At 33.9% G+C, this 17,274-nt stretch overlaps 1 protein-coding gene across 1 annotated transcript in view; it reads left to right on the forward strand.

Moving 5' to 3' along the window:
* The window catches only part of LOC106462582 (titin-like), a 454,586-nt gene that overhangs the window by 78,782 nt on the left and 358,530 nt on the right, over positions 1-17,274 (forward strand). Inside the window, 1 exon segment of the mRNA XM_022390129.1 lies at positions 5,337-6,027. Within this exon segment, the coding sequence (XP_022245837.1) occupies positions 5,337-6,027 (691 nt within the window).

Here is a 17,274-nt window from a genome sequence, read left to right on the forward strand (position 1 = left end):
TTAGGGACGGCTAGCGCAGATAGCCCTCGTGTAGCTTTGCGCGAAATTACAAACAAACAATTATTCGAGGCAATAAAACAATTGGACAATAAGAATAGTTTTTCCATAGAAATGAAGCAAGTGTGTAGTAAGGATAACGTTTCCTGAAAAACGAAGCAAGTAAGAAATAAATATAATTCGTCACGTAAACAAGATAAGTACAAAAAAGTATAATTCTTCCTGAAGACTCATTATGCATATTGTACCATGACGAAAAAGAAGAATAAACTATTCGAAATAGCTCGATTTTCTGGTTCTTTTGAAATCTACTTGATTTTTTTTTAATGATCCTTTGTGCTAATTCTTTCATTATGGTGAATATGATACCATATGTAGATTCTACCGTTAGTGAACGGTATTGTAATAAGTCGGTAATTTCAGGTTATGTCGCGAAAAATAATGAATTAATCAAGTACAAACAGTAACGTTTTATAATATAATTATAACTCTGCCGTAATCGAAGATCGCAGAATTATCTGAAACATATTGAGTTATAGGTGATGAAACCACAGGCAAAACCGCAATGTTTGGCATTTAGAACAGTTACGGTGAATTCTGATATACATCATTCATAAACGTTGAGAAACTTTCTTGATATTAGTGTTTATTCTGTTTGACTTGAAGTATAAGGAGCCAATCTCGTTTCTTGTTCTCACAACAACAAGTACTTAATTTGGTGATAACAAGTTTAGGACTAAAACGTGTGACACGTCGTCATTAGCCTCGTAAGACTTTTCGGCACTACTGTGGGCCAGTTCGACTAGTTAGCAAATAAAATGCATTAATAATATTTTAATTGCATACTTTCCCACCAGTGGCTCACCTGAAGTCTTATAATACTAAAAACCGGGTTTCGATACCCGTGGTAGGCACAGTACACATAGCCCAATGTGTAGCTTTGTGATTAACAACAAACAAACAAACAAAAACTGCACACTTTGTAGTTTTGAAGACCACTGCCAGCTAATGTTATCATTCAATACCAAAACTCGTCAGATTAGCTGAGCCACTTCATTATAGGTTTAAATTTAAGTGCTATTTAGAACAGCCCTTAGATATTTATCATGCTGTGTATAACGTCGAAGCTGGCGAAGAGTGAAGTCTTTAACAATGAAAAAAAATGGGTTAAAAGCTAACTATAGTTAATGTAGTAAGAATGTCTGAGCATGTGCTTGACTCATTGCTCTTTTTAGCCTAAAAGAAAAAGTAATAATTTAATACCGTGAATGTCACGCTTTTCACAATATCATCATTTAGCAACAAACTAAAAGAACTTACCGCTTAGTTCAGATAGGAAGAATTATCAAACTAAGTAATCTTACATATTCCTTATTAGCACAAGTTAGTTATGAGAAACATACACATATTGTAATGACCAATGCAATGTAATGTAAAGAAAATTTTAGGGATGGATATTTTAGGATACTTAAATAAATAGATAATTTACTTGCATAATCTGACCACGAAATTTTTCTGCGATTAGAAATACTGATAGCGGTTAAAAATTAGAAAAAGAGTAAAATTCATAGCTTTTAAGAAGTCAATTCGTGCTGATTGTAATTTTCTCTTTATGAAGCGTTCATTCTGCGAGAGATTTCAAACAATAAAATAAAACCAGATGTTTTAAATTTTATAGATTCATTATCAAACTGGGCAATTTTATAGATTCATTATCAAACTGGGTAATTTTATACATTCTGTATCAAACTGGGTAATCTTATACATTCTGTATCAAACTGGGTAATCTTATAGATTCAGTGTCAAACTGGGTAATCTTATACATTCTGTATCAAACTGGGTAATCTTATAGATTCATATCAAATTGGGTAATCTTATAGATTCAGTATCAAACTGGGTAATTTTATAGAATCAGTATCAAACTGGGCCCGAACCTATAATATTATCCAGTTTCAAACTGAATCCTTAAGGTTACCTAGTTTGGTACTGAATAATTTTTTCAGCCATATTAAACTACTATATTAAGAGTAAAAACAAAAACGATAGCCCATTGTGTAGCTTTTTGCTGAACTTCAAACAATCAAACAAATTTGATCAAAGTTTAAAGTAAAACACGAAGTAGAAAAGGGCGGAACTATGGCCACGCCTATTTTGAGGTTGCATGGTGGTTAAAACCACCAAGTGTTATATTGTTATTCTGCCCATTCCTACCTAGTTTCCTTACTTTTTGGTGCTTCCATTCCTAATTTCTAATTTATTTAGTTAAAATTGTTTTTACACTTGCCTTAAAGCTTTTTTCGTACAAAGTTTCGAGAGTAACTGTGCTCTAGGTCTATCCTTCTCGTAGCTTTTCTTAGAGCTATCTCTGGACATTTCCTGTGTTTGGTTGATAACTTTGTTGTAGTTTTTCTTCCATCTAGCCAGGGTGGAAGCCTTTTTCTTTTTGGCTGGATTTATGGTTAAGGCTTGTTCTGCATATACTTTTCCAACATTATCTCTATTCTTGCACTAATGCTCTCTTTGCTGGGACAAAGACTTTTCAAGGTTATTAACATAAGATTTTAATTAGAACCCAGATCTAGAGAATATACGTAGTCCACCTTTTTTTAGCTGATACATCTGCAGAATGATCACGTAGTGCGTGCGCATAAGCAGTCGTGCACCCGTACGTGATATAAGAGAGTGTTGTTACTTGGCAACTGACAGAGCGTGCTCATAATCAGAGAATATGGCTACTAATGTATTGTTAGCTCGTTAGTAGTGTTGTAAAATGGTTACTGGTATTACCAAGGTTATAAGTAAAACTAAGAAAAAACGCTTTTAGCCAAAGTAGCATAATTCAATCATCTGCATTTAGCTTTGCATAAGGTGAAGGCAGGAAAGAGTTATGCCTTTCCAACAACGCCAGTCAGGTAGTCAGATTGACAAATTTGTGGTTTTGCGAAATTTTTGTTTTTACTCTACCGACTTTCTCAAGTGATTTAGTGGCTTGTTACACTACAGTTGTTTTTTTTTACTACTCAACAGTGTGTGTGTAAAGTGCTTATAAGATTTTGTTTACATGCTGTTTGCAGTGTCTTTGAGATTTAAATTTGCATTGCACATATTACACACCTGGCCCATTCCTTCTATAAGTACTACCGTATTTATGATACAGACGTTAAAATAAATGCAGTTCTTTTTTTCACTAGTAAAAACTGTTTTCGTAATAACTTAAAATGTATCATGTTCAACCTTTTTTCAGCGCACGGTCTGACAAATTTTTTGTAAATTGCTTACAGACTATTATAGTATATCAACCTAGAGATATGAAGTACACACAATGTAGATATAGTTCTCCACAGAATCTTTGAAATAAAAGATTATAGGCTGTTGGGAGTGAATATGACTATAGATGTGAAATACATACAGTAAATGGATGTTTCTAGAGGTCAACGAGAATGTTGTTTCATAATTTAGCTTTTTCAAGATGCTTTGAAGTAAACCTTATGGTACAATGAGCTAAGAAGTAAATAACACTTTTCAGTTTCACGTATTCCAAACACTTGTACAAATTATGAATTTCACGAAAATTGAACCTTTCTCTGAATGTTTCTGTTGGGAATCACTAACTTTATTAAATGACTAAGCAAAAAAAATATTTTAATTGAACACGATATCTGCGTTCCACTTCAACTGGATATTTTAAGTAAGTTTCTTTGTTTTTTGCGCAAAGCCATATAATTGACTATCTGTGCTTTATTTTTCGCTGGGAATCGAAACTCTGATTTTAGCATTGTAAGGCTTGAAACTTATCGCTGACCCACCGGAGAACTTTAATCAAAACAAGCTTGACTCTTTTGTACGTATTCCAGCCTAAAGACGTTAGTACAACATACAGTGAAAAGAAAGAGTCAAATGAACACAAACATTCTGTTATTTCACGACACAAACTATGATCCCAAAATTCAAATTTGTGTGAACTACAACCAATTTGATTGTTGTAGATATATATATATTTATATATACCCAATTTCTTTTGTTTCTAGCAACGTAAATGACACGTGGTTTTTAATTCAAATGTATTTTGTGTTGTAAAGTCACATTTTTTATAACTAGTTTTAATATAAACCTTTGAGTACATGTTAGAAACGAATCGCTTGTCATCTGTTCTTATATAGCGTTTGACTTTTAAGTTATGAGATGTCTTCATTTATTAATATTGTAACGTGTATATAAATTATATAAAATTCAACCCAAAGACTAGCCAAGTACCAGCATTTTTTTTCGTTAGCCCACAGTGGTTGCGTTTTTTTAACTTCAACTTATGTTGTAGCCATTAAAACACCAAGCTTGTGGTCAACAAGATGTTTTGTTTTTAACACAACTATTTAACAGTGGATTTATAAAAATGCATGCCTTTGAGTATCAATGCAAATCTAAGCCCCCCCCCCCCCCCCAGTGGCACAGCGGTATGTCTACGGACGTACAACGCTAGAATGCGGGTTTCGATACCTGTGATAGGCAGATCACAGATAGCCCATTGTGTAGCTTTGTGCTTAATTACAAACAAACAAACAAGCAAATCTAAGCCTCTGTATTTCCTATGAATAAAAGATCAGAGATCCTTAACTCGAAATTTCACAGAAATCATAGTATATGTTTTAACTAATCTAGGAGATAACATCATTAATGACGGCCTTTCTTAACTATGGGAGTATATTCCGGTTACGCTGATTTTCCAGCCTGTTATCTACTACTTATATTAATTCATATTTGTACAATGAAGGCATAAGATTTTAATCTTTAGTAGACCACGGTACTGAGTTGGTAGGTTCTTAACGACTCGATAATGGTTGCTCTTACCTTGCCACTAGGGGGTAAAGTGAATTAAAGTCTCTTCAGTGAAACTTTCATAATTCTACATTTAAAAAAGACAGATTCGTTGATTTTAATGATTTGATGTTGAGAGTTGTAATTCTAAGAACCCAAGAGTAATGGCAAAGAAAAATATATTGTAATATGTCAATCACACTACATCTGCCGTATTGAGTGCCGACGAGGCTTTTCGCCCAATACTAGGTTCATCAGACCGGTTGGGATACGACAGACATAGTAGTGGTCTATGCGCTAATTATATCATCAACTTTTGAAAACATCGATTGTTTTAGTGTGAATTAGATTACGTTAGCGAATTGTAATTATTATCAATTTCATTTCAGTCTTTTACAAACTAGATTTTAATAATGATGATTATCTGTTTGATTGTATTAACTATAGATATATCAGCAAAAATATACATATTTAAATTTTTTCAGTTCATTTTTGACTGTGAATACTTTGTTTTTGTTTCTTAATAGGGCTGACAAATACCTGGGGGATGAAGCAGCTGCAGAAATTATAAGGAGAAAAATGGAGGCGGGAGAGAAAAAAGCCACAAACGTAGAAAAGAAATTTTTTGACGAAAATGCATCATTAATTCGGTCAGAACTGGCCAAGTCTGGTTCCTTGTCTCAGGAGGAAGATTCTTGGGCTCATACATCCTCTTGCACGGAAGAGTGGTGGTCCTGTGCATCAAATGGCACTTCCGGCGAAGAATGGAAATCAGCTGACGAAGGTCAATCAGATAGCGCAAGATTTAGAGCAAAGACAAGAGACCCTTCTAAAGCGGCACTGAATATTCAGGCTCCCCTAAATTCCCAGTCTGGGAAGTTAATGGAGGAAGAAAAGAAATGGACACAAACCAAAGAAACGCAAGAAATGTCACAAATTCAGTACACGAAAGAAATGACTGAAGCTTGTACAACAACTAAGTTCAGTTTTCAACATGTGTACGAAACACGACAACCGCAAAGCTTGACTGCTGCGGCTCAAACCACAGCTCCTAAGTTACCAGAAAGGTCAAAGTTCTGGCCTAGTGTAGATACAAAGAAAAGTCCATCTCCGCAACCTGATGATACTAAAACAGGGCAAGAATATTCTCGACAAATTGAAGAAACGAAAAAAACCGATATCGATTACACCGACCTACTTCTACAGAAAATGACAGAGGTGAGTGATGATTCATTAAATGTTATTGACTGAATATTTTTATTATTTTTCTTTAAGTAATGGTCAATTTTTAAATGTCTTATACATTCATTCACATAATCGAAATGCTTCGTTTAGCTAGCATGGAAAAGGACCAATAATCTAAATGTTAAACAGAGATATAATCAGATCAAACTGCATTTTAGAAACAGGAAAAGGACCAATAATCTAAATGTTAAACAGAGATATAATAAGATCAAACTACATTTTAGAAACAGGAAAAGGACCAATAATCTAAATGTTAAACAGAGATATAATTAGATCAAACTACATTTTAGAAACAGGAAAAGGACCAATAATCTAAATGTTAAACAGAGATATAATCAGATCAAACTACATTTTAGAAACAGGAAAAGGACCAATAACCTAGATGTTAAACAGAGATATAATCAGATCAAACTGCATTTTGGAAACAGGAAAAGGACCAATAATCTAAATGTTAAACAGAGGTACAATCAGATCAAACTACATTTTAGAAACAGGTAAGTGATAACTACTTTTTTGTTGTTGTTGTTATTTTGGTCAAATATGCAAACTGCTCACTTTGGGAAATTACAAAACAAGAAGAAGGTCTGTTGATGTGACATTTAAATAAAAACTCATGCTTTAGGGATAAGTTGGGCTGTTTATGTGGCTTAGTTAATACATATTAAACGCTTTAGGGAAAGGACGGTCTATTTGTCTAATATTTGAATGGAAATTAGTGCTTTAAGAGGAAGGAGGTTTATTTAACTACCCGTTTGATATAAATATATGCTTTAGGTAGAGAGTTGACTTGTTTATGTGATGTTTAATGCTTGTGGTGAAGGTGGAATCTTTGTCTGAGCTATATACAGAAATTTATCCTTTTGCTGCATTTTGACTTGCAAACAAAGCGATGTATCGGGAGATTGCTTGAATGTTACAAATGAATGATTAGCTTTTAAGACAGTGGATAAGAGCAATGATGTTTCTGAATTTCAAAGTAGTATGATAGTGTATACTTGTTTTTCGGGAGGTTTTTGCTACCAAAGGCCGTTTTTTTTTTGTTGTTGTTGTTTTTGTTTGGCTGGTTTGCGACGTTTGCTTCTAAGAAACACTGCCACCACCAAATATTAGTATTTGCTATCTGATAGAGAAAGAAAATAATTGGAAAGACTTGTAAAATGAATTAGACGTCATTTGTTTTTAAATTGACCAACTCATTCAACAGTGACTAGGATTCAACTATCTTTAACCATATTGTGCAAGGACGTTACGAAAAAAATTATATGGCAGTCAACAACCAATTTTAGAAAAACTATTACCTCACATGGACTCAAGAAAGCAAGGATTCAGTGATGTTTGGATAACAAACTGTAGATTGGAAGCTATGATGTGGTTTGGTAAATCTAATTTTATCTTTATCTGTATAGCATATTAAGTAAAAGTTTGGAAAACCCATATAAGACACAAGACCCTGTTTGTGTTGTTTCGTCAGTGCAAGCTATTGCAATGGTATAATGGTGAGGGGTGATGTTATCGTAGCAAGAGATCGTCCTTTGATTTATTTAGGCGACCAGATAATATCTAAAGTTTTCTTGCATGTTATGATGTATTCCATCCGCAATGATGTATTTCCACGGCGATTAAGGAGTTTTTTAACGAAAATAATGTAAAAATCTATTGCACTTGTGTTATCCAAAGTTACTTAGAAAAGCATGATGGGACCAGTGGTTAGTGGGCCCATACTTTTCGATGAATCATGGATCGAGTTCTGTTGCCGCAAAACCGCACTTTGGTACCATGGGTGCTCTATAAAAGTGACTGTCGAATCCACTATTCTGCCAGATAAGAATAGCCCATGAGTTGGTAATAGGCGATGTTGACTAGCTGCCCTTTCTCTAATATACCAGTTCAAAATTAGGGTTGGCTGTGCGTATATAGCTCCTTGTGTAGCTGTCAGGATTTTAGTATATGGGCTGGGATTCTTCTACAGTAGGTGTCTGTGACTTGTTGGCGATAAATTCGAACAATAGACGGACAGCACACAATCCACTCGTTTTAAAATAGTATATTCCAAACAAGTCAAATGTATGTACAAAACTTCTTTACACGATGGGATATCACAGTTGTATCTAAAACTCTGAATAATTATCTTTTCTTGTCAAAAGTCCACACAGTCTGATTCAATTACCTTAGAACTCAATTCACAAAACGAATTATCTTTCTCTACTCTGTTTTTTACTGTACAATCTGCGATAAAATGACTTACGTTACCTCTTGGGTTACCACATTTGTAACCAGAACTTTAAATAATTGTATCCTTTTCGTCAAAGTCCACACTGACGTGTTCAATTACTTTAGAACACCCTTTTGACAAGACAAATTATTCTCCTTGTCATTTAACTTGCGCTTATTTGGTCGTCTATATATATATATATATATTGTCCAACTGAGGCCTAGAAATTTCTACAAAGTAGGAGATGCTATGACGTAACAATATTCACTTAAGGCAACGAGGAAAATGCAAAGGTTCAAGTAATGTGACGTCAATTTACAACAATTGAACTACACACACAACGTACAACTTTTACCGAGTTACGTAACGAACTTTATCGTAACTATCGCTTTTAAAATAATCAACTTTTAACACTCTTGTTATAAAAATTAAATAATCATCAAATATTAAATCACTAAATGAAATAAATAATAACTCTTACACTAAACAGTCTTGTATATCCAACAGTACCTCTGCGTGAAAATTTTAAAACAGTACACAACAATTTTTGGCTAACACAACCACTGACTCTCAGTCCAATTGAGTACGTTTTGAATGAGTTTGAATGTCATATTTGCCATCATAATCCTCTGTCGATGTTTGTGAACCATTTATAGCTAGTACTCGGACAAAAATGGTTACAACAATGAGCTCGTGTGAGTCCTATGCCATCTATGCCAGAGTTCCCAAAGTGTGGGTCAGAACCCCAACGAGGTCGCGGTAGGTTTGAATTAGGCTTCAAGCACTCCGATAATATTTTTCTGCAGCATTTATAAAACAAGTAGTCATTTATATATTTTTTACCTTGTACATAATACGAATAAAATATATTAAGTTATAAAAATCTTTATAAAAGATTACCTATTAATACCTGTGTAATTCGGGATTTTCCTTACTAGTGTAACATGAGGTAAAGGATTATAATCGACCGAGGGTCGTGGAAACAGAACTACGGCTAACAAGTATATAAACACGCTTGAAAAAAACATGCTCTCTCAAACAAGTGCATGACTAGTATTGTTACATCCCCATCCATTTTTATAATATTCTTATTGTATTCTTATCAGTTTTACAATTTCTCGGAATTATTTAAATATAGGACCATAGCACCACGAAAAGGTTTTTGAAACCACTACATTCTATGCTATTCCGAATGTTATCACGGTGGAAAGTGGCCCAGTCAAATAGCTGGTGGCTCCCTCATAAAGTGGCTAGTTAGTGTAAAATTAATTCTTTTAAGAAAGCTTTAATTTAGTTAACTTTATGTGGTTGGTGAGCATAAACTGTGTTGTGTTATTTAACAATCGTTAGTTTTAATGGGTATAATTTGTTTGTCTTTGTATTTTTTGACAGATAGTTGATTTACTTATTTCGTTGTTATGAAGAAATTAATGATTTAGTGGATGTCCTGTTTCTTTTGTCTCCCGACATCACCTTTTGATAGAACTACTGTATAAATTACACGAGAATGATCTACTGAATACCTATATTCACAGTATTATCCTAATTTAAAACAAGAGCTGGCGCTAAATAGCGTCTGATAGCAAAGTAAAAAAAAAAAAACAAGAAGGAATTCTCAATAGCCGCGGCACTTTAAATTCTTTTAGGCAGGATTAGAGTAAATTAATATTTGAGACTTTTTTCATTTAATTAGCTATATTTTTGTGCGCCATCAATACCAATCGTGGGTCGCGCGTATATCCGATTCGATTTTTTTTGCTCATCGGGATCTCTACCAGCCTACCCTCAAATTGATATCCTTTTAGGCAAGATCTTGGGCTTGGTCAAATACACCAATCAAAATGCTTGACTCCCTGAGTCCAAAACTGTAATAATATCTCAAATCGGTCAAGAGAAGAGGGAGCTATGAACTAAAAGTTTGTACTTGAAAACTTATTCTGTGAGCCGCTATGCCGTAGACCAAAAAGGAACATTAGCGGTGGGACAAATATATTTCGAGCTAGACTTATGTGTAACATCGAATTGTGGGGATTTTTTTTTCTTGATTTTTTTAACATACGTACTAGATACACAAAAGTTTGTTTGCGATAACGTATTTAACAACAGTTGAAGTTAATCAACTTATTTTTATCATTACCTGTTATAGAAGGCCATCGAAATTATATTTAACAACGGATGAAAATGTATGTATATATTAATTATTATTATTATTAACTTTTTGGACTAGAGAGTTTTTATGAATTAATATGATGTGGCTTTTTTTTAAAAAAACAAAAGCTCAATTTGTTTTGTTTGTAATTAAGCACATAGCTACACAATGGGCTATCTGTGCTCTGCCCACCACGGGTATCGAAACCCGGATTCTAGCGTTGTAAGTCCGCAGACATGCCGCTGTGCCACTGGGAGGTAAAAAGCTCAATGAACGATTTGTAAGATAAGTCTTGTTATATGGATAAGCTTCAAAATATTTCATAAAAATCATCCAGCTAAGAACGAGAAATTACGTTCCACAATAAAAAAAAGACCTTCATCTATAATTTATATCATGAAGTGTGTTAATAATAAAGTAAAAGTCAACTAAAAATGCATTTTTCGTTAATTCTTTTTGCGTTACCCAACATGGTATTTTGAGTAGAATGTTAGCAACGTGTTGATTGTTTCAACATCTAAATAGATTACTGTCCATTTTGAAATACTGAGGAAGAATACCTTTGTAGATAAGTATTTTCATTGAGATTACATGGAAGCAGATAGTATTCATTATTCAGAATTTTTCAAATATTTAGATTTTCAATGAAGTCCACCTAAAGCGCTGTAATCGCAATATTGAAAATTTAACATACAAATGATCTTGAATTTACCTATTCGAACAGCTAAGCCTCGGGCCATTTATGTTTCAATTAGAAAACTAGTAATATGGTTATTTAACGATTAAAAGCGTCACATTTAGCAAGAATTAGAACTGTATGAAACTACGAATAATATTTTACTCTTTAGCCAATTGTCATGCATCATTTAGTTTCATAATTCCACACTAGATGACAGGCTAACCATTCGAAACTGAAACTAGGTGCATTCGTAGTGATTAATAGCGGAGTGAATATTCGAACACAACAGAATATGTAAATTACTTATATATATGTATCGATTTAAGAGTAAACTGTAAAACGATTATAAAGAACAACAACACCTTCCAACTAGGAAATTACAAACCTCAAAACATATTATTTAAAATACATTTTAGTGTAGATTATGAGTTTTACCCTTACTTATTGTCTGTGTTTATATATTTCTTCCACGAATAAGAAAAGTTCTTGGTAAACCATTTTTCACATTTTACTTCCTTATTTAAACCTTCCAGTTTATTTGTTGTCACAATCTGTTTTGTTGTATACACTGGTGGTGTTAGGTAACCTTGTGTGACTGTTTTCTTGTGTATAGTGTGGTGTGAAGTTACTCTGTATGACTGTCTTGTTGTGTATGGTGGTGGTGTGAAGTTACCTTATGTGACTGTCTTGTTGTGTATAGTGGTGGTGTGAGGTTACCTTGTGTGACTATTTTGTTGAGTATAGTGTGAGGTATGACTGTTTTGTTGTATATAATGTGAGGTAATCTTGTATGACTGTTTCTTGTGTATAGTGTGGTGTGAAGTTACCTTATGTGACTGTCTTGTTGTGTATAGTGGTGGTGTGAAGTTACCTGGTGTGACTATTTTGTTGTGTATAGTGGTGGTGTGAGGTTACCTTGTGTGACTATTTTGTTGAGTATAGTGTGAGGTATGACTGTTTTGTTGTATATAGTGTGAGGTAATCTTGTATGACTGTTTTCTTGTGTATAGTGGTGGTGTGAGGTTACCTTGTGTGACTATTTTGTTGAGTATAGTGTGAGGTATGACTGTTTTGTTGTGTATAGTGGTGGTGTGAGGTTACCTTGTGTGACTATTTTGTTGAGTATAGTGTGAGGTAACAGTCATACAAGGTAACTTCACACCACACTATACACAAGAAAACAGTCATACAAGATTACCTCACACTATATACAACAAGACAGTCATACAAGGTAACTTCACACCACACTATACACAAGAAAACAGTCATACAAGATTTCACACCACCACTATACACAACAAATATACACAACAAAACAGTCACACAAGGTAACTTCACACCACCACTATACACAACAAGACAGTCACACCAGGTAACTTTACACCACCACTATACACAACAAGACAGTCACACCAGGTAACTTTACACCACCACTATACACAACAAGACAGTCACACCAGGTAACGTGGTGGTGTAAAGTTACCTGGTGTGACTGTTTTGTTGTGTATATTGGTGGTGTGAGGTCATGTGGTGTGATAAATGTCTATACGTTTACTATAGGATAACATAACGTGCAGGAGGATAATGTCTTCAGGAAATATTCAAACGAGTAAATAATGCATGAATGAACTGAGGACCAACGGAAAGTCCACCTTTTGTTGTATTTAAATTATATATATATAACCCATACTTTCATGTACTCAGTCTTACTAGAAATGAGCACTGATAACTTTGAAAAACTTGTGAACTCAGACAACACACTGACTTTGTATGTGGCGAAAAAATATTTTCGAAAATCCGAAAAATAATGACCTTGAACTGAGGCTCTAAATTTACGTTTTATACTATCATATGCTACGTCTTGTATAATGATAACAGCTTTTTTTTAGTAACCTTTTGACTTAAAAATAAGTAACAAGTTTTTAATTATTTTTGTTCTAATGATTTGTTATGGCCAAATATAGAAATGCATATAAAACAAGATTTAAAAAACCGTGATCCTTTAACTTTAACATATTTTATCACATATCAAGAATAATCCAGACATTACGTTTTATGATCCTATGTATAGATTTCTGTAGTCATAAAGAGAACGAATTGATAAACAGTTCTTACTGCTCTATTGAGAGGCGTGATCTGTAACGTGAATAAACAAATATACGTGCAGATAAAAAAAAAGTTAAAGAAAGCACTAAATAATATTTTTGTGTATGCCTACGTTTTTTGTTTTTTTTCTATTGTCTTGTATGATGTAAATGTCACTCACTTTCGTCTGTCAATGGCTTAACGGTTAGCTTGAGGGCTTATTATAACGTTCAATTTTGGGGTTTTATTCCTGCTGTTGGCACAGCACAGATGGTCCATTGTGCAGCTTTATGCTTAACAAACAAACACCTTCACATAGTACTCTGTGTGTTTGGCACTGAAGTTGGTATATGAATAATTCAACAAAGCTGAGTAAGTGTATTCACATTTGGACACTTCATTGTATAATGCCAAATTATGACGTCTACAATATTTGTACTGATTCTTTCAAAGTAAATTATATTGTAATCTATTAGGAATTGGAAAATTCTGACGAAAGGCCATTGTACTTTAATTAAACATAGAAATTAGCTTTGTGAGTTTTGTTTTTCTTTGAGCCCAAACAAAGCCCAGTAATAATGTAGCTATCATGTTTGTCTTGTTATGTGTATTAGTTACGATAAGGTGACTTCAGAGTTTTACCTCGTAAAGTTAACACCTCTTTCTATCAAATATATGAAGATATGTCTAAGTATATGTTACCACATCGACAGCCATACTTGGTAAGTTCACCAACGTGGCAACAAGGTGACCCAAAACTGCATGAATATATTACACATCTCCGCCCCCCAGTGGCACAGCGGTATGTCTGGGGACTTACAACGCTAGAATCCGGGGTTTCGATACCCGTGGTGGGCAGAGCCCAGATAGCCCATTGTGTAGCTTTGTGCTTAATTACAAACAAACAAACAAATTGCACATCTCACGTGACAAATATGAACGATTAATCACAGGACACTAAATTCAAACACTTTTTTTTTAAGTAAGAATGCTTCCTGGATCCGAAGATAACTGGAACGGATTCAGATCAGGTATAACTGAACGGCAGTACTTTCTCTGACTGTGTAGGATTTCATTAGATTATGTTGATTAAAACTGAGAACGTAGACAGACAGGAGTAACGTGGCCGAAGACACAATTCGATATATTTAAATCATATTTTTTTGAAAAGCTTACATGCATATTTCTAGCAGAGTAGCATGAAAATCATTTTGAATAAAATATTTGTAAAATACCAAAAGTTAAGCCTTGCTAATTTTAATGAAAAAATACGTTTTTTTTTAAACATGCAAATAAGTGTGTATTTTAATGCAAAACAAAATGTGTTTGTAGATATGTTGCAAAATCTGACTGTACTGTGTTTAGTACTTTCTAAAACATGGGCAGAAAAAGTAAACCTTAAATTCACACCCTCTACAGGTTTATAAATTTATGTATATTTCTAATAAATTAGCGCTTAGACACTTTTGAGTTACCCTGATGATATATTCTCTTTTAAGTAATGGTAGTGATAACAAATAAAACTGCACAACGAAAACTAATCTTTTATGGACAAAAAATTGTCATGAGGTTGTGCTAAAAATTCATTTTTATGAAAAAAATCTAAATTAGTATTATATGATCTTTTAGTTGTTTCAATCAATAAAGTGTATTTCACAAGTCTATGAAATATTTTGCATTTATATTGTTATACATAATCTTTGCTGTTTTCTGCTGCCATCTAGTGGGAAAAGAGTGTTCCTTTGAGTCAAAATAGAATAATTGAAATGTCCTATTAAAAAAGTGCAGAACTTAATTTTCCTTTCATATAATATTTTTTAATTTCTGCTATTAAGGTAAATTAAAGAATTGTATCCTCCCCACACCATTGTTTAGTCTAAAGCGTAAACTAAAAGCAATGCACAGATTTTTTAATCTCAAAATCACGAAACTTTTGTGCTAGAAACCCTGACTCCTATAACTTAATTTTTATTCATTTATTCGTGCCTAATCCTTTAGAGTTCTATGAATGTAAATTTTGTTTTATAGCTATTTGGGGTAAAAATTCATTTCATAAAGTCGTTATTTTTTTAAGATACCGGATGATAAAGAAATCTTGTGTTAGAAAATGTAGCCTGTTGAGAAAGATGCATCCAAGATTTGTACTTCGCCAAACATGTGTACGATAGTATTTCTAAAAGTTATGGACGCTTTTTTTTTCTTCATAATCTTTATTTTGTATTCTTGAAACTGAATTAAAAACTCAGGCTGTCGTTAACTTTGTGAAAAGAAAGTAATTTTAAAAAGTTACAAGTGTTTTCGTCTTAATCTCACAGGAAGAGTAGCCTTTATTGCATTTCTTCACTTCGCGAAGACATTAAAATCTCTCTTGTTTCATGTTTGTTTGGAATAATGGTGATAACTCTAAATTGTTTACAGACGAGAGGGTGATTGTAATTGCGTGGATTTACTTCATAGTTGAGAGACCTACGAGGTTTCAAAGATAAATGTTAGAGGTCGATATCAAAGGAGTAAGAGCCAATTACTAATCTTATGGAAACTTTTTTTTCCTTTGCTTTTGGCAGGAGTCACTTGTTTTGGACTATATTTTCGCCGAATCTCTTGCAACAAGTTGCTTATCTCACCACCCCACGCTGTACATGTCGACGTTGCGCAAAGAGTGGTCTTGTCACACTTTATGATAACTGTCATCTCCGACTAGTATATGCAAGTTGTGGGTGGTATTTCTCAGCCTACGGCGTCAGACAGACAAAGCACCGCCCTGACCTGAAGGTGGAGTGGGTGCTAGTGAACTTGGTCACTTTGGTTTATATTCCACATGAACACTTCATAATACTAACTAGTTTCTTGCTTGAAGTAAGGTGTAATTTCATCGAGTTAAATGAGCATGTCGAAAACTAAGCATAAACCAAGATAGATAGCGTAAACCTCTCATTGTGTTATCTACGTTCTGTCCATCGCGGAGAATTGAACCCTGGATTTTAACGTTGTAAGTCCGTAAACTTACCGCTGATCCTCCAAAGTACTTTGTTCTATACGTAAAATAATGATGGTATTACTAATATACTTGAATTGTTATTTTCTACGGTTACATTATCACACAACTACAGTGTCACATTATATAATGTGTACCAATGGCTGTGTAGCCTAGTGGTTAGTCTACCCGGGCTGTGAATCCAATAATTATTAATTCGTGTCCTGTTGCCGAAAAAACGCGCTCTGCACCTTAGGGCTGTAGGTGCACTACAAGAGTGGCGGTAATAAGCACGCACTAATCGGTTAGATTAGAATAAACCAAGGTGGGTGCTGCATTTCCTTTAGCCTATCAGTTCAAAAATAGGGACTTCTATGCGCAGGTAACCATTTGTCTAATTTTGCCGAAAATCCTGAAACAAAAAAATCATTTACAGAATATAGCTCCACTTTCTGTTTGATGTGTGGACTTAAAAGTATAAAAACAACCCATTAAGACGACTGAAATCATTTACTTTCTTGTCCAGAAATAATGGTAATAATTAGGTACATATAATCACCTTAATTGTTAATTTACTGTTTTGAATAATATGTTAATGGATAGAACTTATGCAATATTATATCTTAGATATGTATAAAGGGAACATAAACTTAACGCTGTAATTTAGTGATTTGTGAAAACTGTTTCTGGTAAATTTTAAACAGAAATTCTTGCATCTTTTGAAATGTTCTAGCGGGCCCAGGAATAAGATGACATTTAAGATAGTCCCCCGATGGGTCAGAGGCAAGTTTACAGACTCACAACACTAAAATATGAGGTTCGATTCCCAGCAGTGGACAGGACACATATAGACCATTCTGTAGCTTTACGCTAAAACAAAATTAATGTCAGTTAAGATAGCTTAGGAAATGTCATTCCTGTCAATAGTGTCCTGATAAGAATCCCAAATGGATATGTAACGCGATAACTGCAAATATAACTGTACTTTTTTAGTTAGATGTAATTTATTGGTTAGGTAAGTGTGAACAACAACATACGCTGTATAATGTGTTTGAGAAATACTGTTATACGTTAAAAGAACATATTATTAAGCCTCCTAAATTCGCGTTTTGCCCCCCCCC

This window comes from Limulus polyphemus, unplaced genomic scaffold, assembly GCF_000517525.1.
Source record: "Limulus polyphemus unplaced genomic scaffold, Limulus_polyphemus-2.1.2 Scaffold46, whole genome shotgun sequence".
NCBI classification, from domain to species: Eukaryota; Metazoa; Arthropoda; class Merostomata; order Xiphosura; family Limulidae; genus Limulus; species Limulus polyphemus.